At 46.3% G+C, this 27959-nt stretch overlaps 1 protein-coding gene across 1 annotated transcript; it reads left to right on the top strand.

Moving 5' to 3' along the window:
• Positions 1-651: 651 nt before the first annotated feature.
• Positions 652-25586, top strand: LOC100414615 (ATP-dependent RNA helicase DDX19A). Its single transcript, XM_002761138.7, has 12 exons — positions 652-829; positions 5110-5158; positions 8977-9027; positions 9607-9742; positions 16777-16869; positions 19502-19604; positions 19940-20054; positions 21006-21183; positions 21544-21781; positions 22631-22793; positions 23636-23827; positions 24118-25586. The coding sequence occupies exons 1-12, from the start codon at positions 773-775 to the stop codon at positions 24177-24179; spliced, it is 1437 nt and encodes a 478-aa protein (XP_002761184.1). The 5' UTR covers positions 652-772; the 3' UTR covers positions 24180-25586.
• Positions 25587-27959: the final 2373 nt, after the last annotated feature.

The following is a 27959-nucleotide window of genomic DNA, read 5'->3' as shown; positions in this document are numbered from 1 at the left end:
AACGCAATAAACGGAGGGTTAACGGTTCTACTTTGCAGAGCTCAGGGATTTTAAGAAACGAGGAGGAGCCGAGTGTAATGGCTCACGCCTGTAAATCCCAGCAATTTGGGAGGCCGAGGCGGGTGGATACGTGAGGTCAGGACGTGGTGCAGGCCTGTGGGCCCAGCTACCTGGGAGAGTGAGGTGGGAGGTCAAAGCCGCAATGAGCCGAGATGGCACCACTGCATTCCAGCCTGGGCAACAGAATGAGAACCCGTCTCAAAAGAGACCAACCTGACCAACATGGTGAAACCATGTCTCTACTAAAAATAGCCAGGCGTGGTAGCGGGCGCCTATAATTCCAGCTACTGGGGAGGCTGAAGCAGGAGAATCGCTTGAACCCGGAAGTTAGAGGTTGCAGTGGACCGAGATCGCACCAAGCGACAAGACCGAAACTCTTCTCAAATAAAAAAAAGAAGAAAGAAAGAGAAGAAAGAAAAAAGAAAGAGAGAAAGAAAAAGAGGAAGAAAGAAAAAAGAAAGAAAGAAAAAAATTACGACGTGCGATGGAGAAAGGTGAGGAAAAAGCAAGGGGTTTGCGTACGAAGGGAGGGGTGAGGCCGGCGCCGCGCAAAATGATGACGTTGCACGCCAGTGGGAACTGACGTCACCTGTGCTCATCGCTACTTCCGGTCCGCGTGGGGTGCTTTCTCGTGCTGGTGGCGGGCTTAGGGTCGGCGCTGGGGCGCGGTGCGGCTCATATTTTCACAAGTGGGTCTCCCTTGTCCGGGACTATGGCCACCGACTCGTGGGCCCTGGCGGTGGATGAACAGGAAGCGGCTGTAAAGTCGGTCAGTGGCTTCAGCTCCAGGCGGGGAGGATGTAGCAGGGGCCCAAGCGGAATCTGCTTAAAGCTCAGGGAGCTTCCCGGGTTGGGCAGGCCTCTGGTCAACGCGCTCCTGGAGTTTGCTGGGGCACTTGCCCTTGATTTGCTCGTGAGGCTAACGAATCTAATGTCGAGCTTTTTATCCCCATCTGGGCTGGTTAGGGACTTCATCCTTTGGTAAATTCGCCCCACTATGTATGCTGTCATTCCTCTGTTGACCTCCTCCTCAGACGATAGTAAGGAAAGGCAAGTTTAGATGCGGATTCTTTTTCATTAAGCAACTATTCTTTGGATGTTTCTGTGCTACTCTGTATTTAACATTTCTTAGATCCATGCTTAACGTGGTTGACAGTTTATTGCTCTTTGCAGAATAACAGATTCGCTTTTAGATTTAATAGCTCAGTCTACTGCAGATGTTGCAAGGAGGCACTGCACATCGTTTCATTGATGTTTAAAGTGACAGTTTCATATACTTGTTCTTTAATAATTTTCATTTAACTGGAATGTAATTACAGCGTACACTGTTTTTTTTTGTTTTTTTTTTTTTGTTCTTATATCTAAGACCTAAAGTTTTGGTTTGTTTAGTGTTAATGGACTGTTGGTTTTTTAATAGTCTCAAGTCTTATGTAACTCTTCATTTTTGAGACAGAGTCTCGCTCTGTCTCCCAGGCTGGAGTGCAGTGGCGCGATCTCGGCTCACTGCAATTTCTACCTGCCTGGTTCAAGCGGTTCTCCTGTTTAAGCCTCCAGAATAGCTGGGACTAAAGGCGCGCACCACCACGGCCGGCTAATTTTTTTTAATTTTTCTTTTTAAGTAGAGAGGGCGTTTCACCATATTGGTCAGACTCCTGGCCTCAGGTGATCCACCCATCTCAGCCTCCTAAAATGCTGGGATTACAGGCGTGAGCCACTGCACCTGGCCCTTTTAATCTCTTTTTAAGAGGTGAGGTCTCCGCCGGGCGCGGTGGCTCATGTCTGTAATCCCAACACTTTGGGAGGCCGAGGCGGGTGGATCACGAGGTCAAGGGATCCAGACCATGCTGGTCAACATGGTGAAACTAAATGTCTCTACTAAAAATACAAAAAATTAGCTGGGCATGGTGGCGCGTGCCTGTAATCCCAGCTACTCAGGAGGCTGAGGCAGGAGAATTGCCTGAACCCAGGAGGCGGAGGTTACGGTGAGCCGAGATCGCGCCATTGCACTCCAGCCTGGGTAACAAGAGCGAAACTCCGTCTCCAAAAAAAAAAAAAGAGAGATGAGGTCTCATTATGTTGCCCAGGCCAGTCTCTAACTCCTAGGCTCCAGCAATCTGCCGATCTCTGCCTCCCAAAGTGCTGGAATTACAGGTATGACCCACTGCACTGAGCCCAGCATGGGTTTTCTTTTTTTTTTTTTTAAGAGGGAATTTCGGTCTTATTACCCGGGCTGGAGTGCAACAGTGCCATCTCCGCTCACCTCAACCTCTGCCTCCCAGGTTCAAGTGATTCTCCTGCCTCAGCCTCCCGAGTAGCTGGGATTACAGGCATGTACCACCATGCCCGGCTAATTTTGTATTTTTAGTAGAGACAGGGTTTCTACATGTTAGTCAGGCTAGTCTCGAACTTATGACCTCAGGTGATATGCCTGCCTCCTCCTCCCAAAATGCTGGGATTACAGGTGTGAGCCACCTCGCCCAGTCGGTATGGGGATTTTTGAAAGGGACATTGACAGGATTAGATCTTAGGGCTGGCAAGATTTATTGAACTACAGAGAACAGAGTATGTTAGAAGTGATGGCTAACAGAAATATCTGTGTGGAAATTATTCTGATAGCCCCTAGATAGAGGGCCTGTGTTGGGCAGTGGAAGTAAAAATGAGGGGATGGACATAAGAGATATGAAGGTAGAATGGGTAGGACTTGCTAACATAATAAAGGAGAGAAGGGAGAGAAAGCCAAAGTTTTCTGTTTTCAACCTGGATTCTATTGGTATTACTACTGTCCCAATAAGAGGAATGGGAAAGTGGAAGGAAGGGCACATTGGATAGAATGGTGAATGAAGGCGGCGGGCATGGTAGCTCACACCTGTGATCTTAACACTTCGGGAGGCCAAGGCAGGCAGATCACTTGAGATCAAGAGTTTGAGATCAGCCTGACCAACATGGTGAAACCCTGTCTCTCTACTAAAAATACATAAATTAGCTGGGTGTGGTAGTGAGCACCTGTCAATCCCAGCTACTCAGGAGGCTGAGGCATGAGAATTGCTTGAACCTGGGAGGGTAGAGGTGGAGGCGGAGGTTGCAGTGAACTGAGATCATGCCACTGCACTCCAGCCTGGGCTACTGAACAAGACTCTGTCTCAAAAAAAAAGAAGAATGGTGAAGGCTGGGCACGGTGGCTCACACCTGTAATCCTAGGACTTTGGGAGACTGAGGCAGGCAGATCACTTGAACCCAGGAGTTCAAGACCAGTGTGGGCAACACGATGAAACTCAGTTTCTACAAAAATAAACAAAAAATTAGCTGGGTGTGTTGGTGGAGCACTTCTGTAGTCCCAGCTACTCAGGAGGCTGAGGTGAGAGGATCACCTGAGCCTAGGGAGGAGATGGCTGCAGTGAGCTGTGATCACACCACTGCACTCCAGCATGGGTGACAGAGTGAGACCCTGTTTCAAAAAAAAAAAGAAAAAAAAAGGGAATGCTGAGTTCAGGTTTGGCTGTTCTGAATTTAAGAGAAGGAGACTTCTTGATAAGTACCTGTTGCGGGAGTCCCCAAGAGACGTCCAGGTTTCATGATTTGTTAGGAGAACTCACAGGACTCAGTACGTAGTTGTACTCAAAGCTATGATTTATTATAGTGAAAAGATACAAACCAAAATTAGTGGAAGAAAAAGGCTCATGGGCTAAGTCCAGAGGAAACCAGGCAAACCTCCAAGTTATCTCCCAGTGGAGTCCACAGAGTGTGCTGAATTGTTCCAGTAGCAAATGTAACAGCACATATGAAGTAGTGTCAGGGAAGCTCGTTAGAGACTCTACTTGGGGCTTTTATTGGGTGCCTGTAATGTAGTCACCCTGGGCGTAGCATGTCCCGGAATTCCAGACTTCCAGAAGGAACACGGGTGTGTAGCATAAACCTTACATGTTTTTACAAACAGTTGAGGCAGATGACCCCCTCTAATCAGTTATAGGAATGGTGGGAACCCTCCCAAAGTCCAAGTTCCCAGGTGACAGCCAAGGGCCAACCTTGCAAGCAGGCTTTCCTGAGGACAGTGGTCAGGCCTGCTGTGTTCTCTTCTGCACAGTACTCATCAGGCATTTGGAAAGATGGCACTGGAGTTCAGGGGAAGGAGCAGGTCAGGTAGAAAACTGGCAGTTTCCACAAAGAAATTACAAAGCATTATCAAGGGCATGATCCTTGCACTCTGGAGATTAAAATGTAGTGTTTAGCATCAGATCTCTGAAAGACAGTTACTGATAACTGGTTTCAAACCTTGTTAAATCTGTGCCCCTAACCTTGTTTGTAATATGAATATCAAGAATATAGGCCTAAACATATTTGGTGTCTGGCTCTAAGCATTCAGTTTATCAGAACGCTGGTGTAAATAAATGCTTCCTTATAGTTGGAGAAGACCTTTTTTTCCGCCACGTAGACTTGTGTACCTTCACTTAATAAATGATTCATGGTCTTAGGTTATTATATGGCTCTGCTATCTAGTATAGAGGTAACTAATGAAAATGACAGAAGGCTGGTGCAGTGGCTTGCACCTGTAATCCCAGTGCTTTGGGAGGCCAAGATGGGAGGATTGCTTGAACCCAGGAGTTTGAGTTCAAGTAGGCATGGTGGTCCACACCTGTGGTCCCAGCTACTAGGGAGCCTGAGGTGAGAGGATTGCTAGAACCCAGCAGGTTGAGGGTATAGTGAGCCATGATCGTGCCACTGCACTCCAGTCTAGGTGACAGAGTGAGACCTTGTCTCAGAAAGTGAATAAAGAACTTGAGTTGGGAGAGAAGCAGAGGTTGAGGTTTTCTAAGACTTCCCCCCTCCCCCATTATATTTAGTCCGCCCCTCCTCTTGTTTTAAAGCTGTTGAAGATACTTGAAATGGTGTTTTCACACAGACTTTCAGCAATTCTGCTTTGAGGGAACAAACCAACTCCCTGAATACTGGTGCTGAAAGTTTCAGACTAGACTGTTACTAGGAAGTTTCTCTTAGGGACCTTCCTTTTATTGGGTCATTTGCTTAACTCTGTTTTCTTGTATTCCTATTCAGATGACCAATTTGCAGATCAAGGAAGAGAAAGTCAAAGCAGATACCAATGGTGAGTCACTAGTAACTACAAGCTAGAAAACAGTTCCATCTGGGTGGCTGCTTTGCACTCATAGCTGCATTGTACAGAGAGCTGTCATTTAGTGTAACCTTTAGCTATTTACAAGCAAATAAATTAGTTTTTGTTATTGAAGGGATATATTAATTTTTCACATTTTATCATTTATTTTATTTTATTTTTTTGAGACGGAGTTTTGCTCTTGTTACCCAGACTGGAGTGCAATGGTGCGATCTCGGCTCACCGCAACCTCCGCCTCCTGGGTTCAGGCAATTCTCCTGCTTCAACCTCCTGAGTAGCTGGAATTACAGGCACATGCCACCATGCCCAGCTAATTTTTTTGTATTTTTGGTAGAGACGGGGTTTCACCATGTTGACCAGGATGGTCTCGATCTCTTGACCTCGTGATCCACCCGCCTCGGCCTCCCAAAGTGCTGGGATTACAGGCTTGAGCCACCGCGCCCGGCCTTACATTTTATCACTTATTAAAATTAAGAGTCTGTTGGATTATACTGTCTCTGTTGAATTGTACTGCTGTTCATTTGATAATATTTTGGCAAATTTTAAATTAAAAAATCTTTTTCTCACCAAATTTTAAACATTTTATTTGAGACAGGGTCTCACTCTGTTGTAGGCTAGAGTGCAGTGGTGTGATCTTAGCTTACTGCAACGTCTGCCACCCAGGCTCAAGAGATCCTCCCACCTCAGCCTCCCAAGTAGTTAGGACTACAGGTGTCTGTCCACCACCACACCTATCTAATTTTTTATAATTTTAGTAGAGGGTTTTGTCACATTGCCCAGGCTAGTCTCGACCTCCTGGGCTCAAGCGATCTGCCTGCCTCTGCCTCCCACAGTGCTGAGATTACAGGCCTGAGTCACTGTACCTGGCCTTATTTTATTTTATTTCTTTTTTTCTTTTTCTTTTTTTTTTTTGAGACAGAGTTTCGCTCTTGTTACCCAGGCTGGAGTGCAATGGCACGATCTCGGCTCACTGCAACCTGCACCTCCTGGGTTCAGGCAATTCTCCTGCCTCAGCCTCCTGAATAGCTGGGATTACAGGCATGCACCGCCATGCCCAGCTAATTTTTTGTATTTTTAGTAGAGACGGTTTCACCATGTTGACCAGGATGGTCTCAATCTCTTGACCTCGTGATCCACCCACCTCAGCCTCCCAAAGTGCTGGGATTACAGGTTTGAGCCACCGAGCCTGGCCTATTTTTTAAATTTTCTATTTATTTTTTTGAGACAGAGTCTCACTCTTTTGCCCAGGCTGGAGTACAGTGGCTCTATCTCTGCTCACTGCAACTTCTGCCTCCCAGGTTCAAGCTGTTCTCCTGCCTCAACCTCCCGAGTAGCTGGGATTACAGGCACGTGCCACCACGCCCACCTAATTTTTTACCTTTTTTTTTTTTTTTTTTTTCGGTATTTTTAGTAGAGACAGGGTTTTTCCATGTTGGTCAGGCTGGTCTCGAACTCCTGACCTTGTGATCCACCTGCCTTGGCCTCTCAAAGTGCTGGGATTACAGGTGTGAGCCACCACACCTGGCCCCTAATTTTATTTTTTTAAATTAAAATCCAGATCCTGCATGAGCAGTGAATCTGGGTTCAAAACTCAGAAAAGATAATAAGGTATAAGGATTAGGGCCCACCGTAGTGACCTCATCTTAATTAGTTACAGGTGTAGCAACCCTGTTTCAAAATAAGGTCACATTCTGAGGTCCTGGTTAGGACTTGAGTATATGAGATTGGGGTACACGCAGTTCAGATCATAACACCATCCTATCCCATAAATAGCCACTGTTCATGGATTTTTAATATTCTTCCAAAGACTTTGTGCAAAGCAAATATAAGTGTAGATTATCATATTCTCTCTCTCTCTCTCAACCAAAAGGTGGCATGATACATATAGTACACCTGTTTTTTTCACTCAGCAATATAATTTGGCAAGCTTTCCATATAATTTCCTCCCTATCTTTTTTGTTTGTTTTTGAGGTGAAGTTTTCCTCTGTCACCCAGGCTGGAGTGCAATGGTATAATCTCAGCTCAGTGCAACCTCTGCCTCCCTGGTTCAAGAGATTCTCCTGCCTCAGCCTCCTGAGTAGCTGGGATTACAGGCACCTGCCATCATGCCCAGCTCATTTTGTAGAGACAGGGTTTCACCTCTACAGAGGGAGACTCCTGACCCCAGGTGATCCGCTTGCCTCAGCCTCCTGAGTAGCTGGGATTACATGTGTGGGCCACCATGTCTGGCCCCTTTTGTCTTTTGTGATTATGTGATACTGCATTGTGTCGATATACCATGATTTTTTTTCTTTTTTTTTAGTGAAACACATTGTCCAACAGAACATATACTATGATTTTTTAAGCAATCATAGATGTTTGGGTTGGTCCCATTCTTTTGTTATTACAAATAATGCTTTATGGAATAACTGTGAATTTAGCTCTTTTTTACATGTATGCAAGTATTTTGTAGGTTAGATTCTCCAAAAATGGATTTGCTAGGTGAAAGCTATGTGGATATGCAGTTTTTTCTTTTTCTTTTCTTTTTTTTTTTTTTTTTGAGACCCAGTCAGGAGTGCAATGGCTTGATCTTGGCTCACCGCAACCTCTGCCTCTTGGGTTCAAGCAGTTCTCCTGCCTCAGCCTTCCGAGTAGCTGGGATTATAGGCATGCGCCACCACACCTGGCTAATTTTATACTTTACTTAGTAAAGACGGGGTTCCTCCATGTTGGTCAGGCGGGTCTCAAACTCCTGACCTCTCCTGACCACACCCGGCCCTATTATTTTCAAATTATTCTCCTTAAGTATTATATCAATATTTCTATCAGCAAGAATGAAAGTGTTTCCCTACAACCTCATCATAGAGTTCATAGTCAAACTTTTAGAATTTGCCAAACTGATAGGTAAAAAATGGTAGACTATGTTTGCTAATAAGGCTGTATTTTAAATTAGGGTTAGTAAGAGGTAACATACTCTGATCTGTCTGAAATTAGTTAAAATTTCTAAAATTTTAAAATTTTCAGCTGGGTACAGTAGTTCAGGCCACTAATCCTAGTGCTTTGGGAGGCCAAGACAAGAGGATTACTTGAGGCCAGGAATTTGAGACCAGCCTGAGCAACATGGCAAGACCCATCCCTACAAAAAAAGTTTCTTTAAAAATGAGCTGGGAATAGTGGTGCTTGCCTGTAGTGCTAGCTACTCAGGAGGCTGAGGCAGGAGGATGTGATGGCATGCACGTACGTGGGACGATCACTTGAGCCCAGGAGGTTGAGGTTGTAGTGAGCTTTGATTTCGCCACTGCACTTTAGCCTAGGCAACAGAGGGAGACTCGGTCTCAAAAAAAAAAAAAAATTCAAAATGTAAAAATTCACTAAACATAAAGAAATACCAACTATTGATATTTTAATTACTTAAAATACATTTCAGTCTGGGCGCGGTGGCTCACGCCTGTAATCCCAGCACTTTGGGAGGCTGAGGTGGGCGGATCACTTGATTTAGGTCAGGAGTTCAAGACCAGCCTGGGCAACATGGTAAAGCCCGTCTCTACTAAAAATATACAAACTGGCTGCGTGTGGTGATGTGTGCCTGTAATCCCAGCTACTTAGGAGGTTGAGGTGGTAGAAATGCTTGAACCCAGGAGGCAGAGCAGTGAGCTGAGATCTCGCCATTGCACTCCAGCATGGGCGACAAGAGGAAAACTCTGTCTAATACATAAATAAGATAAATTTCAATGTATTTATTTATATTGTCTCATATTTTAGGTGGTTCTCATATTTGCCTTTCTAATTATGACAACTGTTTTCTTGTGTAGGTATTATCAAAACCAGTACCACTGCCGAGAAAACAGATGAAGAGGAGAAAGGTAACTACTCTTGGATGCACTTGGCAAGAGACAGTATGACCCAGGGCTTGCCTTCCTGGAGCCAGAGGCACCCCAATAAGATCCAGGAGATGAGAGGAATCAGAGAAGGACCTGTCAGTGCGAGGAGGAGAACCAAACAAGGCCTGATACAGTGGTTCACGCCTGTAATCCCAACACTGTGGGAGGTCCAGATGGGAGGATTGCTTGAGGCCAGGAGTTTGAGACTTACCTCACTATGTTGAGGGTAACGTAGTGAGACCCTATCTCTACAAAAGATTTCAGAATGAGTTGTGTGTGGTAGGGCACACCTGGACTCCCAGCTACTTGGGAGGCTGAGGTGGGAGGATCACCTGAGCCCAGCAATTCTAGGCTACAGTGAGCTATGATTATACCACTGTACTCCAGCCTGGATGACAGTGAGACCCCATCTCTAAAATAAAGTGAGACCTGTCAGTGTGGTGGTTTTTCTCCAGCCATACTTGACTGCGCAGGTGCTAGTGTAGAGAAGGAGAATGAGTGGCTTCATTAGGGTGGGGTTTGCCAGATGAGTGTGAAGATCTACTGGTTTCTTCCTGACAGAGGACAGAGCTGCCCAGTCCTTACTCAACAAGCTGATCAGAAGCAACCTTGTCGATAACACAAACCAAGTGGAAGTCCTCCAGCGGGATCCAAACTCCCCCCTGTACTCAGTGAAGTCTTTCGAAGAGCTTCGGCTGTGAGTATTTGCTCCTTTCAACAGCTTTTCCTTGCCAGTCTCTTCCCCAATAAAACTTAGCATCTCAGAGATTCTTGTGATAATTTTACTTTTACAAAGTTAGTGTATTTTCTTCTTTGGAAAGAAGTCACATGATTCATAAGTCAAAAAGTACAAAAAATTTGCAGTTTAATCACCCACCTTTGTGTCTTGGCTACCCTGTGCTCTTGGTAGGAATTTTTTAATGCCTCAAATTTATTCATCATAGCTAAAAGTCTTATTTCTTTTATGCTCTTAGAACTTTCAGTAAAATAGTGGCTGACAGGTGATTTCTGGATGTCAGGAACATTTCTGATTAGGTAAGCCCTTAAGTGAGAATATGTGCTATTTGGTTAAAAAAAAAAAAAAAAGGCTGGGCATGGTGGCTCACGCCTGTAATCCCAGCGCTTTGGGAGATCGAGGCAGGTGGCTCACGAGGTCAGTAGTTCAAGACCAGCCTGACCGACATGGTGAAACCCCATCTCTACTGAAAATACAAAAATTAGCTGGGCATGGTGACTTGGGCCTGTAATCCCAGCTACTCAGTAGGTTGAGGCAGGAGAATCACTTGAATCTGGGAGGCAGAGGTTGCAGTGAGCCAAGGTTACGCCACTGCACTCCAGCCTGGCAACAGAGCAAGACTTTGTCTAAAAAAAAAATAGGTAAGCCTTTTTGTTAGATACAGGGTTTATGGTCTTAAGAACAGTTCATCTGCTTTTAAAAAAAATCTGGGGCAGGGTGCGGTGGCTCACGCCTGTAATCCCAGCACTTTGGGAAGCCAAGGCAGTCAGATCACAAGGTCAAGAGATTGAGACCATCCTGGCCAACATAGTGAAATCCTGTCTCTACTAAAATACAAAAATTAGACGGACTTGGTGATGCGTACCTGTAGTCCCAGCTACTTGAGAAGCTGGGGCAGGAGAGTTGCTTGAACCCGGGAGGCGGAGGTTTTAGTGAGCCGAGATTGTACCACTGTACTCCAGCCTGGCGACTGGCAACAGACCAAGACTCTGTCTCAAAAAAAAAAAATCCATCAAAAGAGCTTGAATTTCATGTATCTCAGTGGAAAGTACCAAAGGTCATACTACGTTTTTGGTTTTCTTCAGTAAATTAGTAAAGAGGATCAAGTGTGGATCATTGTGTTATATACCTGCCACAGTACTGGGTGTTATGAGGAACACAAGATCTACCTACTATTCTTGCCTGCCAGGATCACATTCATAGAAAGTAGCTGATGAATAAGAATGTGGTGGAATCGGCCAGGCATGGTGGCTTGTGCCTGTAATTTCAGCACTTTGGGAGGCTGAGGCGGGCAGATCACCTGAGGTCAGGAGTTCGAGACCAGCCTGACCAACAATGGAGAAACCCTGTCTTTACTAAAACTACAAAAATAGCCCAGCGTGGTGGCACGTGTCTGTGATCCCGGGAAGGCTGAGGTAGGAAAAATGCTTGAACCCATGAGGCAGAGGTTGCAGTGAACCAAGATCGTGCCATTGCACTCCTGCCTGAGCAACAAGAGTTGAAACTCTCAAAAAAAAAAAAAAAAAAAAAATGTGGAATCAGTGGATTCTTTGCCTTAGTTCAGCAAAATCTATAGCATGCCCACTGTCGACAAATAGAGGCCACATTCCTTTCAGGTATTACTGCTGAGTAAGAAACACTTAAAACAAGAAAGTTAACTAGTTAAGTAATCTTGAAGGAGAATTTTTTTTTTTTTTCTATTTATTTATTACTTTTGAGACTGAGTCTCACTCTGTTGCCCAGGCTGGAGCACAGTGGCGCAATCTTGGCTCACTGCAACCTCTGCCTTCCGGGGTCAAGCGATTCTCATGCCTTAGCCTCTAATGTAGTTGAGATTACAGACATGAGCCACCACCCCTGGCTAATTTTGGTATTTTTAATAGAGACAGGTTTCACCATGTTGACCAGGCTGGTCTCAAACTCCAGGCCTCGAGTGATCTGCCCGCCTCAGCCTCCTAGGCTGTTGGGATTACAGGCATGAGCGAAGGTGCCCAGGCTTATTTGTTTGTTTATTTTTTGAGATGGAATCTTGCTCTGTCACCCAGGCTGGAGTGCAGTGGCATGATCTTGGCTGGCTATAACCTCCACCTCCCAGGTTCAAGCGATTCTTCTGCCTCAGCTTCCCCAGTAGCTGGGACTACAGGCGAGTGCCACCATGCCTGGCTAATTTTTGTATTTTTATTAGAGATTTGGTTTCACCATATTGGCCAGGCTGGTCTCGAACTGCTGACCTCATGATCTGCCCGCCTCAGCCTCCCAAAGTGCTGGGATTACGGGCATGAGCCACCGAACCTGGCCCTTATTTTTTATTATTATTTTTTTAAAATAGAGATACGGTGTCACTGTGTTGACCAGGTTGGTCTTGAACTCCTGTCCTCAAACAGTTCTCCTGCCTCAGCCTCCAAAATTGCTAGGATTACAGGTGTGAGCCTCTGCACCTGGCCCAATAACAATTTTCTTTTAAAATAGAGATGAGGGGCCAGGCGCGGTGGCTCAAGCCTGTAATCCCAGCACTTTGGGAGGCCGAGGTGGGTGGATCACGAGGTCAAGAGATGGAGACCATCCTGGTCAATGTGGTGAAACCCCGTCTCTACTAAAAATACAAAAAATTAGCTGGGCATGGTGGCGCATGTCTGTAATCCCAGCTACTCAGGAGGCTGAGGCAGGAGAATTGCCTGAACCCAGGAGGTGGAGGTTGCGGTGAGCCGAGATCACGCCATTGCACTCCAGCCTGGGTAACGAGCGAAACTCCATCTCAAAAAAAAAAATAGAGATGAGGTTTCACCATGTTGCCCAGGCTTGTCTTGAACTCCTGACCTCAGGTGATCTGCCTGCCTTGGCCTCCCAAAGTGCTGGGATTACAGGCATGAGCCACCATTCCTGACTTAAAGTGTGACTGTTTAAAAATTCACTTATAGTTGGGTGCAGTGGCTCACACCTGTAATCCTAGCAGTTTGGGAGGCTGAGGCGGGCAGATCACCTGAGGTCAGGAGTCTGAGACCATACTGGCCAAAATGGTGAAACCCCATCTCTACTAAAAGTACAAAAAAATTAGCTGGGCATAGTGGCACACGCCTGTAGTCCCAGCTACTCAGGAAGCTGAGGTAGGAGAATTGCTTGAACCAGGAAGCAGAGGTTGCAATGAGTTGAGCTTATGCCATTGCACTCCAGCACTTCACCTTGGGCAACAAGAGCGAGAAACTCTGTCTCAAAAGAAAAAAAAAACAATTCTTAGAAAATTATCTTTTTTATGTGTTTCTTCTGTCAAGGGCTTTATTCACCAAATCTGTCATCTCTACTTCTATTCCTAAGTTGTTTCATGGCAGGTAGACATGCGGTATTATTTCCTCAGAGTGATAGTTTGCTCTTCCAATGGGCTTTTTACGTTCCTTTCATTTAGGCGACATGAGCTCTCAGTGTAACCATTGATGAATTGTCCTCTGTAAAAGGCAGATTTTGTCTGATTTATTTGTTGGTGGGAAAAGGAATCAAAGAATGAAATCAGGGTCACCTAATATAGTTGGTCTGCTTTGTACTTAAAATATTTGATTTAATCTGCAAAATCAAAGAAAACTGAGTCAGTGGAAGCTGTTGGATCATTTGAGTCCCAATTAAGTAGTGACTTTGTTTCCTTGGCAACCATATCAGAAGCTGCCAAGTGTCACAGCATTTTCTCCCAAATGGAAAACAAAAGATAGTGTTTTTAGAGTTTTTTTGTGTCTGAGAACCAACATACACCACAACTTGCCTTTTAGAGAGCCTGCTAAACTCCAAGGAAGGCTTAGAAAACAGTTGGGTTGCCTTTTCTTTAGAAACAATCTAGTATGATTTTTCTTAAACATCCTGTCAATTTAGAGGTAGCAGAGAGCTTGTTGTAAATGCAATGTAAGAGCAACTTAAATGGATGATTTTTGTGTCGCTGCTTACATAAGAAGTTGGTGTCCAGGTGCAGTGGCTCATGCTTGTATCCCAGCACTTTGGGAGGCCTAGGCAAGGGGATCTCTTGAGCTCAGAAGTTCAAGACCAGCCTGGGCAACACGGTGAAACCACACCTCTACAAAAAATTTTTTTAAAAAGTTAGCGGGGTATGCTGGCACGTGCCTGCAGTCCCAGCTACTTGAGGAGCTGAGGTGGGAGGATCTCTTGAGGCCCGGGAGGTGTCAGTCATATTGAGCCCAAATCACACAACTGCACTCCAGCCTGGATGACAGAGTGAGATCGTCTCTATTAAAAAAAAGAAGTAGTTAGTGCTTGTCTGTTTATTTTGATTAGACGTAAGTGAATCTGAGCATTTGTAAAGGTTAGTAGGTTAATCGAACCACCTTTAACTATTTACTGTTTTTCAGCTACTAGAAACTGGCTTCATCAGTTTTCTTTTTTCTGGCTGGGTGCTATGGCTCAAGCCTATAATCCTAGCACTTTGGGAGGCTGAGAGGCAGGTGGATCACCTGAGGTTAGGAGTTCGAGACCAACCTGGCCAACATGGTAAAACTCCGTCTCTACTAAAAATACAAAAATTAGCCAGGCATGGTGGTGTGAGCCTGTAATCCCAGCTACTCTACTCCAAAGGCTGAGACAGGAGAATTGTTTGAACCTGGGATGTGGAGGTTGCAGTGAGTTGATATCCTGCCACTGCACTCCAGCCTGGGCAACAAGAGTGGGGCTCTGTGTCAAAAAAAAAAAAGTCCTGGCATGGTGGCTCACGCCTGTAATCCCAGCACTTTGGGGGGCCGAGGCGGGTGGATCACAAGATTGGAGTTCAAGACCAGCTTGGCCAAGATGGTGAAACCCCATCTCTACTAAAAATTTAAAAATTAGCCAGGTGTGGTGGCGGGTGCCTATCATCCCAGCTACTCTGGAGGCTGAGGCACAGAATTGCTTGAACCTGGGACGGGGATGTGGCAGTGAGCTGAGATTGCGCCACTGCACTGCAGCCTGGGCAACAGAGCGAGATTCTGTCTCAAAAAAAAAAGGAATTTTTTTTTTCCTCCTGCCCCAGCCTCCTGAGTAGCTGGGATTACAGGCACCCGCTACCACACCCGGCTAATTTTTTGTGTTTTTAGTAGAGATAGGGTTTTGCCATGTTGGCCAGGCTGGTCTAGAACTCCTGACCTCATGATCTACCCACCTTGGCCTCCCAAAGTGCTGAGATTACAGGTGTGAGCCACTGCACACCTTTTTCTCGCTCTGTAGCCCAGGCTGGAGTGCAGTGGCACCATCTTGGCTCACTTCAACCTCCTACTCTTGGGTCCCAGTTCAGGCAATTCTCCTACCTCAGCCTCCCAAGTAGCTGAGATTATAGGCGCGAGCCACCATGCCCAGCTAATTTGTGTATTTTTTAGTAGAAATGGGGTTTTACCATGTTGGCCAGTCTGGTCTTAAACTCCTGACCTTGTGATCCACCCGCCTTGGCCTCCCAAAGTGCTGGGATTACAGGTGTGAGCCACTGTGCCAGCCTGGCCATTTTTTAAAAAGAGATAACCTGACTTTGTTGCCCAGCCCTGAGTGGGGTGATGCAATCATAGCTCACTATAGTCTCGAACTCTTAGGCTCAGGTGATCCTCCTGCCTCAACCTCCCAAGTAACTAGGACTACTGGTGCATGCCACCATGGCCAGCTCATTTTTGGTTTTTGTTTCATTTTGTTTTTTGGAGACAGAGTCTCATTATGTTGCCCAGGCCAGTCTTGAACTTCTGGACTCCTCAAACAGTCCTCCCACCTAGGTATCCCAAAGTGCTACACAATTACAGGAGTGAGCTACGACACCCAGCCCATCAGTTTCCTTACCTCTTGATAGTCCCAAATATTTGGACAGCTGGCTTTGGAAGGAACATAGAACAAAAGGACTTCTAAATCTTAGGAGTATAGTCAATATTGTTTCTTTTCTTTTTTTTTTTTTTTTAAAAAAACGGGGTTTCACCATGTTGGCCAGGGTGGTCTCGAACTCCTGACCTCAGGTGATCCGCCCACCTTGGCCTCCCAAGGTCGAGCTCATCTCCCAAGGTAAGCTACCGCTCCCGCCGGTTGTTTATTTTCATTTATTATTATTTTTTGAGATGGAGTCTTGTACTATTGCTCAGGTTGGAGTATAGTGGCTCAATCTCTGCTCACTGTAATCTCTCCCTCCCTGGTTCAAGCGATTCTCCTTCCTCAGCCTCCTGAATAGCTGGGATTACAGTCACACGGTACCACACCTAGCTAATGCTTTGTATTTTTAGTAGAGATGGGGTTTCTCTGTGTTGGCCAGGCTACTCTTGAACTCCTGACTTCCTGATCCTACCCACCTTGGCCTCTCATAGTGTTGGAATTACAGGCATGAGCCAGTGCGCCCGGCCTATTTTCATTTATTTGCTTATTTTTGAGATGGTCCCACTCTGTCACCTGGCTGGAGTGCAGTGGCTCAATCACAGATTACCGCAGCCTCGACCTTCTGAGCTTAAGCGAGCCTTCCACCTCAGCCTCTTCAGTAGCTGGGACTACAGGTGTGTCCAGCTAATTTTTGTAATTTTTATAGAGACAGTGTATCACTGTGTTGCCCAGGCTAGTCTCGAACTCTTGGGCTCAAGCAGTCAGCCTGCCTTGACCTCCCAAAGTGTCGAGATTACAGGCATGAGTCACTGCACCTGGCCTATTTTTAGATATATTTTATTTAATGCTATGAATTAATAATCACTACCTTACTGTGTTCACGGAATACTTGTCCTCCAAGGCCAGCCAGATTTGTGGGTCTGCTGAAAGCATTAATTTCTCTGAGAAAAGAAACCAGTCTGTATTTTGTGAATTGTAGAATAGTTACAGATTAAGATTCGTTAGGCAAAGGCTGTAGCTTGGTTTGGTTTGGTTTTTAACAGGGTTTTTTAAGGCATAGGAAAATAGATCTGACAGAGGTAGGAAGCATTATCATTCCTTACTAGATATAGAAAAAGATAAGATTCTAGGCCTTTAAAACAATTCCAGCTTCTAGGCATCCATCCTCTGTCTTTCTGGCTTCCTAGGAAACCACAGCTGCTCCAGGGAGTCTATGCTATGGGCTTCAACCGACCATCCAAGATACAAGAGAACGCGTTACCCATGATGCTTGCTGAACCGTGAGTATGCAGAGCCAAGCACATCTCTCCCAACATAATTAAGTCAGTCTTCCATAAACTTCATTTTCGTGCCTGAGAACAGAAGAGGCTGTTTGGGGCCACGTGTTTCTTCAGGTAAACAGCTTGGGTAACTGCAGAAAGAATCAGATGGAGTTAGGTAGAATTTCTGCCTTTCCCAGTTATCAATAGAAACGGATAGAGAAAGGTAGTGCTTTAGTCTATGCTATCTTAAAAACTGAGCTTAAAGCTCTGCGCAGTGGCTCACTCCTGTAATCCTAGCACTTTGGGAGACCAAGGCAGGTGGATTACCTGAAGTCAGGAGTTCGAATCCAGCCTGGCCAACATGGCAAAATGCTGTTTCTACTAAAAATACAAAAATTAGCCTGGTGTGGTGGCATGTGCCTGTAATTCCAGCTTCTCAGGAGGCTGAGGCAGGAGAATCACTTGAGCCCCAGAGGCAGAGGTTGCCATGAGCTGAGATTGCACCATGGCATTCCAGCCTGGGTGACAGAGCGAGACTCTTGTCTCAAAAAAAAAAAGAAAAAATTGGCCTGAAAAATTCTATTTTGATACATTGCAATGAATTAAAAAACAATTTTTGAGACCTACACAAAGGTGTAAAGAATAATGCTAAGAACACCTCTGTAGCCCTATCCTGCCAAGAAAGGAAGCAGGTCCAGTTGATAGTTGAAGCCCCTGAATTCCCCTCCTTCCACATCTTTCTCCCATCCCAACCAGAGTGAGCGCCATCCTGAGATGAGTCATCATTATTTCTGGTTGCTTCTTGTGACAGGGTCTCACTGTTTCATCGGCTAGAGGGCAGTGGTGCAGTTATAGCCCACTGCAGCCTTGACCTCCTGGGCTCAAGGAATCCTCCCACTTCTCAGCCTCTTGAGTAGCTGGGAATATAGGCATGTGCCACCATGCCCCACTGATTTAAAAAAATTTTTTTTGTAGTTTGGGAGGCTGAGGTAGGTATATCACTTAAGGTCAGGAGTTTGAGACCAGCCTGGCCAACATGGTGAAACCCCATTGCTACAAAAATACATAAAAATTAGCTGGGTGTGGTGGCCGATGCCTTTAATCCCAGCTGCTAGAGAGGCTGAGGTGGGAGGATCGCTTGAACCCAGGAGGCGGAGGTTGCAGTGAGCTGAGATAATACCACTGGGTGACAGAGTGAGACTCTGTCTCATAAAAAGCATTTTTTTTTTTTTTTAAAGAAAAAGAGCATTGCTCCTTGCCTTAAGTAATTCTCCTGCCTTAGCCTCCCAAAGTGTTGGGATTACAGGCATGTGTTACTGCATCTGACAAATTTATCTCTTTTTTTTTTTTTTGAGATGGAGTCTCCTCTGTTGCCCAGGCTGGAGTGCAGTGGTACAATCGCAGCTTACTTCAACCTCTGCCTTCTGGGTTCAAGTGATTTTCCTGCCTCAGCCTCCTGAGTAGTTGGGATTACAGGCTGTGCCACCATGCCTGGCCAATTTTGTATTTTTAGTAGAGACAGGGTTTTGCCATGTTGGCCAAGCTGGTCTCAAACTCCTTTCCTCAAGTGATCTGCCCACCTTAGCCTATTATCTTTTTTTTTAAGACAGTCTTACTCTGTCCCGCAGCTGGAGTGCAGTGGCGCAGTCTTGGTTCATTGCAACCTCTGCCTTCTGCGTTCAAGCAATTCTGCCTCAGCCTCCCAAGTAGCTGGGATTACAGGCACCACCCCAGCTAATTTTTAGAAGAGGCTGGTCTCAAACTCCTGACCTCAGGTGATCCACCTACCTCGAACTCCCACAGTGGTGGGATTACAGGCATGAGCCACCGTGCCCCGCCCTGTTTTTCTTTTTCAGTGACAAACATGCCACCTGTTCCCATGATGCTGGGTCCTATAAAGTAGAATGTAAAACATCCACCTGACTTGGCATCTTCTCCATAAAGCTGGGGAAAGGCACACGCAGAAGCAGCCAAATTCTGGGGGTATATCAGGGCTCAGCCAAAAATATCATTGGGGACTTGTCTGGGCACAGATCATACTCTGGACACTTGATTTTCCTGCGAACCTTGTGGTGCAAAACTACTGTACCCTAGCTGTGCTAGAGGCTAGAATGAGAATTTCTTGGTGTCAGCCCATTTAAAACAATCATTTCCGGCCGGGCGTGGTGGCTCACGCCTATAATCCCAGCACTTTGGGAGTCCGAGGTGGTGGATCATGAGGTCAAGAGATCGAGACCATCCTGGTCAACAAGGTGAAACACCGTCTCTACTAAAAATACAAAAATTAGCTGGGCATGGTGGCGCATGCCTGTAGTCCCAGGTACTCGGGAGGCTGAGGCAGGAGAATTGCTTGAACCCAGGAGGCGGAGGTTGTGGTGAGCTGAGATCGTGCCATTGCACTCCAGCCTGGGCAACAAGAGCGAAACTCCGTCTCAAAAAAAAAAAAAAACAAACAATCATTTCCTTTATGATTTAAGCAGTTTTTTAACAGCACATAAAAAAATGTATCAAAGTAATTTGTGCTCAGTGCAGAAAACCTGGGTGGTAAGAGAAGCATGGGGGGAAATTTGCCTTCTATTCAGAAAGAACATTTTGATGTGTTACTGAGTTTCACCAATATAAGCTTCATTTCTGTTCTTCCTTGATCCAGCCCACAGAACCTGATTGCCCAATCTCAGTCTGGCACTGGTAAAACAGCTGCCTTTGTCCTGGCCATGCTCAGCCGAGTGGAGCCAGCAGACAGATACCCCCAGGTGAGGGCTTTGCGGGGCTGGGTGTCGTGGGTTGCCTGCTCTGGGGAGCATAGTGCCATCTGAAGCTTCTGGCACCTTAGGCTGTGGTATAAGCAGAGAGAGTTCCTACACTGGGAGAATGCACGGAAGCAGCAGTCTTAGATATTGGCTTCCAAAGGCCTCCACCATGCCAGGGCCACCTGCTGCAGGCTTTGGTCTACAGCTGAAAGCTGGGCCTGGTGGGAGGGCCTGCTTCCCTATGTTATTCAAGTGCTAATAACATCAGCAGGCTGGGTGCTTTCAGGCCTGTTACCAAATGGCTCTCCTAAACTCATCCTTGATGACTTTTCTGTCAGTGTCTGTGCCTCTCCCCAACATACGAGCTGGCGCTTCAAACAGGAAACGTGATTGAGCAGATGGGCAAATTTTACCCAGAGCTGAAGCTTGCCTATGCCGTTCGAGGCAATAAATGTGAGTATAGCAGGTGACACCTGAACAGTGAGCAGGGTAGGGGTTCGGGAGTTTGAATTTTGAAGATGCAATGACCATATTCAACTTCCTAATTCAGTCTGACCCTGGAGCCTAACTGCATTGCTCTAAGTACATCTACCTGAATACTTGCTCATTTGTTAACAGTCTTTTTCAGTCTTAAAATAGGATTTTTGGTTGATTAAAAAAAAAAATTCATGCATAGCTCAGGGTTCTTAATATCTACAGTTCTTCACTCAGAAGGTAGAGTTTTGAATTTGGCATCCAGACTTCTGGGACATGCTTACTAAAGAGCGATTAATAGGACTGAGGATGGAAGGTTGGGAGCAGCTGTCTTTCTTTAAAAGTAAGCAAGACCAGGTGCAGTGGCTGACACCTGTAATCTCAGCCCTTTGGGAGGCCAGGGTGGGAGGATCGCTTGAACCCATCTGTTGCACAGACCAGCCTGTGCAACATAGTGAGACAAAAAATGAAAACATTAGCCAAACATGGAAGTGCCAGCTTGTAGTCCCATCTACTTAGGAGACTGAGCCAGGAGGATTGAATGAGCCTGTGTGGTCAAAGTTGCAGTGAGCCATGACTGTGTCTCTGTACTCTAGTCTGGGCAACAGAGTGACACCCTGTCTCCAAATAAATAAATAAATAAACAAACATAAAGAGTTGGATGATGTTGAATAATAGGAGGAAGCAGAAGGGAACTGATGCTTATTGAAGGTTTGCTGTGTGGGATTGGATCCTGAACACAGTGCACTGAGATAGGTGTCATCTGGCCACTTCACAGCAGAAGAAACCGAGGCTGAAGGGAACACTCATGTGTGTTTTGAGATCTGGAAATAACTTGTTCTCCTAGTCCTAGAAGGATGGGCAGGGCTTTGATTTCCAGAGCGGGCTTTGCCTTTGAAATACCCATGAAAGTCACCTGGGTCTCCTCAGTGGAAAGAGGCCAGAAGATCAGTGAGCAGATTGTCATTGGTACCCCTGGGACCGTGCTGGACTGGTGCTCCAAGCTCAAGTTCATTGATCCCAAGAAAATCAAGGTGTTTGTTCTGGATGAGGCTGACGTCATGATAGCCACTCAGGGCCACCAGGATCAGAGCATCCGCATCCAGAGGTAGGGATCTCGAGGGCAGAGGACTTCTCAGCCTCCTCTTCTGCAGCATCTTCTCCCTTTACTTCAGACGCCTCCTCTGGCTTCTGCCTGGGTCTTGGCTCTGGTATTCTCAGCAGCATTTGTTTGACGGGCCATTTCCATGTCAGCACCAACCACAGTCCCTCCAAGCCTGGGTTGAGAAAGGAGATCTAGGGACTCTTCCCCACCCCTACCCCCAACCCAGGCCTGCTGCTCCTCCTCCCTGAGATGCTTCTCCCCCGTCAGCTTTCCTGGGCACCTAGACCCTCCCAGCTGGGGAGGCTGTGCTTCTGTTGCTTTCCGGGGACACCTGGGGCCACATGCCAGGGCCTTCCCTTGCAGGATGCTGCCCAGGAACTGCCAGATGCTGCTTTTCTCCGCCACCTTTGAAGACTCTGTGTGGAAGTTTGCCCAGAAAGTGGTCCCAGACCCAAACGTTATCAAACTGAAGCGCGAGGAAGAGACCCTGGACACCATCAAACAGTACTATGTCCTGTGCAGCAGCAGAGACGAGAAGTTCCAGGCCCTGTGTAACCTCTACGGGGCCATCACCATTGCTCAAGCCATGATCTTCTGCCATGTGAGTAGCATCAGCAGGCCTGGCCCCTCCCTCTCAGCCAGCTCCCAGCAGGGCTCAGGAGGACTGGATGTTCCTGGGTGCCATGGGAAGAGAAGTGGTTTGTGAAGATTTAAGAGACAGGTTCTCCTTTAGTGGGTAATCGTAATATCCCAAGGCATACATAGCCTAAACATAGAGGCCCTGAACTTTATTTCTTATTTGTGGATAATATATTATTGCAAAACCAAGAAAATCAACTCATATTTGTGCCCTAGGTTAAATATTTTGTGGTATAATTTTTTTTTTTTTTTTGAGACAGGGTCTCATTCTGTCGCCCCGGCTGGAGTACATTGGTGCAGTCTTGGCTCGCTGCAGCCTTGACCTCCCAGGTTCAAGCTATCCTCTTGCCTCAACCCCCACAAGTAGCCGGGACTTACAGGCCCACCCCACCACGCCTAGCAGAGACAGGGTTTCGCCCTGTTGCCCAGGCTGGTCTTGAACTCCTGAGTTCAAGTGATCCATGTACCTTAGCCTCCCAAAGTGCTAGGATTACAGGTGTGAGCCACCATGCCCAGGCTCTACAAAAACTTTTGTAAGATTACAACCCAGGTGACATTGTTACTTCCTGTTGCACTATATCTGGTTTATAATTTTAATAAATGTAGCCTTTAGCTGCTAAGTTTCAGGTATAGCCTTCCAGATAAAAAATGCCTTCAGCTGACTGTGGTGGTTCATACCTTTACTCCCAGCACTTTGGGAAGCCAAGGCAGGACAATGGCTTGAGCCTCGGAGTTTTAAGATTACCCTATCTCAAAAATAAAAAATAATATACTCACATACTTTCATCTCTCAATTGTTTTTTTCCTCTAGACTCGCAAAACAGCTAGCTGGCTGGCAGCAGAGCTCTCAAAAGAAGGCCACCAGGTGGCTCTGCTGAGTGGGGAGATGATGGTGGAGCAGAGGGCTGCGGTGATTGAGCGCTTCCGAGAGGGCAAAGAGAAAGTTCTGGTGACCACCAACGTGTGTGCCCGCGGTGAGCAGAGGATGTGTCCCACCTGGTCTGCCAGGCTCGGGGTCCCAGGCCCAGTTAGAGCCAGAAATCCTTGTATACAGGATGGGGTTGGTTATGGGGTTGGTGACAACTTTCCTGTATACATGGATATACAGCATGGAGTTGGTGACATACTCCTTTCTAGGAGAGACTGTTTGGATTTTCCTCAGGTGATAAGAACTTACACAGACCAGATGCAGTGGCTCATGCCTGTAATCCCAGCACTTTGGGAGGCTGAGGCAGGTGGATCACCTGAGGTCAGGAGTTCAAGACTGTTCTGGCCAACTTGGTGAAATCCTGTTTCTACTCAAAGTACAAAAATTAGCCGGGCATGATGGTGTGTGCTGGTAGTCCCAGCTACTTGGGAGGCTGAGGCAGGAGACTCGCTTGAACCCAGGAGACAGAGGTTGCAGTAAGCCAAGATTGCGCCATTGCACTCCAGCCTGGGCGACAGAGAGACACTGTCTCAAAAAAAAAAAACTCCCACAGAAGCCAGGCGTCCTGACTTGGTGGAAGGAAATGTATAGGCATCTGACCAGTAGAGAACGGAGCCTGCTCTTCCAGGGGTGCACATCTCTAGAACATTGTGTCTCCCAGAGGCTTACTGACGGCTTTCATAATTTAGTTGGCACCTGTCAAAGGTCTATTCTTTTCCTCCAGGTTCTGCTCCCTTGCTTGTATGTGCCCTCTCTTGTTCCCAGAGTTGGCCTGTCTGAAATTCTTTCCCACTATTTAAAGTTGGTATGCATTGACCTACCTGTGGACGACGGTTATTTCTGTCTTCTGTCCTTGGTCCTCTCAGCATCCAACTCTGCTTTCTGCAGGGATCGACGTTGAACAAGTGTCCGTCGTTATCAACTTTGATCTTCCCGTGGACAAGGACGGGAACCCTGACAACGAGACCTACCTACACCGGATCGGGCGCACGGGCCGCTTTGGCAAGAGGGGCCTGGCAGTGAACATGGTGGACAGCAAGCACAGCATGAACATTCTGAACAGAATCCAGGAGCATTTTAGTGAGTCCAGGGGCGGGTCCTGTGCCTGGCACCCTTTCCTAAGGGGGGCAGGGTGGGGAAAGGGGTAGGATCTTCTGTAGCTCTGAGAGAGCCTTTCTGACCACATGGAAGTTCTCAGGGAGCACACCTGGAGACTTCAGGACCAAGGGACCCCAAGGACAGCTCCCCTGTGACTGGGCTTGGGGGCTTTTGGCTCTGACTGTTGCTGTCAGTGACTAGGGGCCCTGCTGTCCCCTGCTCAGGGGACATATTCCCAGGCAGGGTAGAGACCTGTGTATTTTTTTCTCCAGATAAGAAGATAGAAAGATTGGACACGGATGATTTGGATGAGATCGAGAAAATAGCCAACTGAGAAGCTCCACCAGCCACTGGTGCCAGCCCTGGCACTGCCCCAGCACGGGAGACAAGTGCATTCAGGGCACAGGCCCCGACATCACCCCAAGGACAGCGGCACAAGGAGAGAGAAACTACCTACCTCACTTCAAATTATGTTTGGACTTGACAAAAATGTGTGCAAATGATGGGGGCAATAGAAGGAAAATTTTGCATTTTGGAAAATTGGGTCCTTTCACCACTTTTTTAAAGCCGCATTTCCCCCATCTTTATAGTAATCTATTCACAGTGGCATTCACTGGCCCCAGCATCCCCTCCTGATTTTGGCTAGGCATTATGAAACCAGCTTCAGCTCCTGAAGAAATGGTAGACATGGAGGTTATGTGGAGGAGGCCTTGTGGGACATGGTGTGAACCCTGCCACCATGGATGGAACGAGGGAAGTAGTAGCAGAGAGGCCAGAGCTGTCCCCCATCTGTCTCTTCACTGGACCCTTCACAAGTGTTTCTCCTGCCCTTGGGGCCGACTTCCTTCTGAAACCCAGAGACTTCCTTGGTCATCCCTTCTCCTTTTCACCTCTGTTCTCCACAGCAGAAAGTAGTCCTCTGTCTCTCTGATGAACAGCTCAGCTACTTTTGTAAATTACAGATTTGGGGAGAAACACGGAAGTCAGTGAATCCTGACCCCTTGAGAGAGAGTCATCAGGCAAGGGCTGATGAAGGGGGTCCTGGGCCTGCCTTCTCCTCCTCTCAGATGCTCCCTCTGCTTAGGCTCCTGGTACTCAGTCATGGCAGCCAGGAGACTCCAGGTGAGTTTCTGAGCACACACGTAGTTGGTTCTTACCCATGGGGTGTCACACTGGGCCTGGAGCTGAGTAAGAGTTTGGAATAGAAGTTATGACCAAGGGAAGACTCTGATTATGCTGTTTATCCGTAATAGTGGACATTACAGGGTACTTTGATTCCTACATCATATGAATAAGGATGGATTGGCCAGGCGCAGTGGCTCACACCTGTAATTCCAGCACTTTGAGGGGCAGAGGTGGGTGGATCACTTGAGCTCAGGAGTTCAAGATCAGCCTGGCCAAATGATGAAACCCCATCTGTAATAAAAATAGAAAAAAACGTAACTGGCTGTGGTGGCACGCACCTGTAGTCCCAGCTACTGGGGAGGCTGAGGCAGGAGGATTGCTTAAGCCTGGGTTTAGACTGCCGTGAGCTGAAATGTTGCCACTGCACTCCAGCATGGGTAAAGAGCGAGACCGTGACACAAAAAATAAGTAAGGATGGATAAATTATAGCTGTATGCATCATTCATTATGCTAAGTAAGACATTTAAAAATAATTACGAGAAATGCTTTACTAATCATGATTTGTTTTTATTTGTATTTTTCCGCTTATTAGACAAATATATACTCATTTTAAAAAGGCGTGTGTGTATAAAGTAAGAGTGCTCTCTATCCCTACTCCTCTGGGATCCTGATTCCTGGCAGCTTGGTGAATATTCTATCATATTGCCTCTTATTTGCATAAACTAACCCATTTTTCTTTTTAAAAAAACGGGAACATTCTATTCACACTACTATGTAACCTGCTCTTCCACTGATCAGCCTGTGTTAGACATGTTGATATGTCCAGCACACATATTTCTTCCTCGCCCTAGAAACATTGTCCATTGTCCTTCCAGTGTGTGGCTGTCCCCGCATTTATCTCCTGGTTCCTCTAGTGACAGGCATGGGGGATTTCCACTACATGGCTGTTACCCATAGTACCACAATGCACATCTTTTTTTTTTTTTTTTCTCTGAGACAAGAGTCTCACGCTGTAGCCCAGGCTGTGTGATCTTGGTTGACCACAACCTCTGCCTCCCAGGTTCAAGTGATTCTCTTGCCTCAGCCTCCCAAAGAGCTGGGATTACAGGTGTGAGCCACCATGCCCAGCCCGAACACCTTTTTTTTTTTTTTTTTTAAGATTTCTTTATTGCTTATTTATCTTTGTAGAGATATGGTGTCATGTTGTCGCCCAGGTGGTCTCAAACTCCTGGGCTCAATTAATCCTATCTCAATTTCCCAGGTAGTTGGGATTGTAGGCATGAACCCTTTACCCCGCCTATAATCTTTGACTTTTGTTCTTTTTTTTTTTTGCTCTTACTTTGTCACCCAGGCTGGAATACAGTGACATGATCTCAGCTCACTGCAACCTCAGCGTAGTGTCAAGTGATCCTCCTGCCTCGGGCCCCACAAGTAGATGGGACTACAGGCCTGCGCCATCACGCCCAGCTAATTTTTGTGTATTTTGTAAAGATGGGCTGGCCTCCTCCAGTGCCAGCCCTTGGACCCTGGCAGTTCCTCCGAGGTTGTTGTATTTTAGTCCTTCTAAGCCTCTCTCCAGGTTGCCCAGGATGGTTTTGAACTCCTGAGCCTAGGGTGTCCCAAAGTGCTGGGATTATAGCCATGAGCCACCAGTCCCAACTTTGTTCTTATTTTTAAGCACTGATAAAAATCACTTGAGGATATATTCCTGGGAGTAGAATTGTTGAGTCAAAGAGTAGGGACATTTAAAATTTTAATTCATTGCCAGTTATGCTTGCCAAAACGTTTTTAACAATTTATGTTACAGTGATACAAAAATACGTATTACCTTACATGCTTGCCAACACTATTATCAGTGTTTAAAACTTTGACAGTCTGAGTGGCAAAAACAGATTATGTCATTGCTTTTTTGATTTTGATTAGTGAGGCTTGGCAAACATTGTTTATTGGAAAATATTCTGTTGGGGAGCTGCCCATTCTTGTCTCACTATTATTATTACTTTTTTTTTTGAAATGAAGTCTTGCTCTTTTGCTCAGGCGGGAGTTGCAGTGGTGTGATCTCAGCTCACTACAACCTCTCCCTCCTGGGTTCACACGATTCCCATGCCTAAGCCTCTTGAATAGCTGGGAATTACAGGCGCATACCACCACACCCAGCTAAATTTTGCATTTTTTGTAGAACCGGGGTTTCGCCACTTTGACCAAGGTGGTCTTGAACTCCTGACCTCAGGTGATCTGTCCACCTTGGCCTCCCAAAGTCCTGGGATTATAGGCGTGAGCCACTGCGCCTGGCCCCGGCCTGTATCTTACTAAATGAAAGGAAGTAATTATGTACATGCGGCCCACACCTCAAGGAAGTTATACCCTCCTTGAGGGCAGAGCAGCTACCTACATAAATTACTGAACTCTTCTGCAAGGGAGAGTTATCTCTTTTCCCCCATTGATTGATTTATTCAGTCATGTACAGTATTTGTATCAATATAGACTGATGATGTTAACCTTGATCATTTGGTTAAGGTGATAACTTTTAAAACTTTTTTTTTTTTTTTTTTGAGACAGTCTTGCTCTGTTGCTCAGGCCTGGAGTACAATGGTGCAATCTCAGCCTATTGCAACCTCCGCCTCCCAGATTCAAGTGATTCTCCTGCTTCACCCCGAGTAGGTGGAATTACAGTTGCCCACCACCATGCCTTGTTAATTTTTTGTATTTTTAGTAGAGATGGGGTTTCACCATGTTGACCAGGCTGGTCTCAAACTTCTGACCTCAGATGAACCACCTGCCCTGGCCTTCCAAAGTGGTGGGGTTACAGCATGAGCCACCACACCTGGCCTAAGTGTGCTCAAGTCTTAGTTAAGGTTTATTTATTTCTATTTAAAGCAAAGATAGCTGAGATGTCACACTTCCCTTCCATGGTCTCCAGTGCGGTGCCTGTGGTAACAGCATTTCACAGGAAGCAACAAGGGACTGACTGACATGACCCCACAAGGGG

This window comes from Callithrix jacchus, chromosome 20 (assembly GCF_049354715.1).
Source record: "Callithrix jacchus isolate 240 chromosome 20, calJac240_pri, whole genome shotgun sequence".
NCBI classification, from domain to species: domain Eukaryota; kingdom Metazoa; phylum Chordata; class Mammalia; order Primates; family Cebidae; genus Callithrix; species Callithrix jacchus.
The sequence above is the reverse complement of the archived record's forward strand: the minus strand, read 5'-3'. Positions and strand labels throughout refer to the sequence as shown.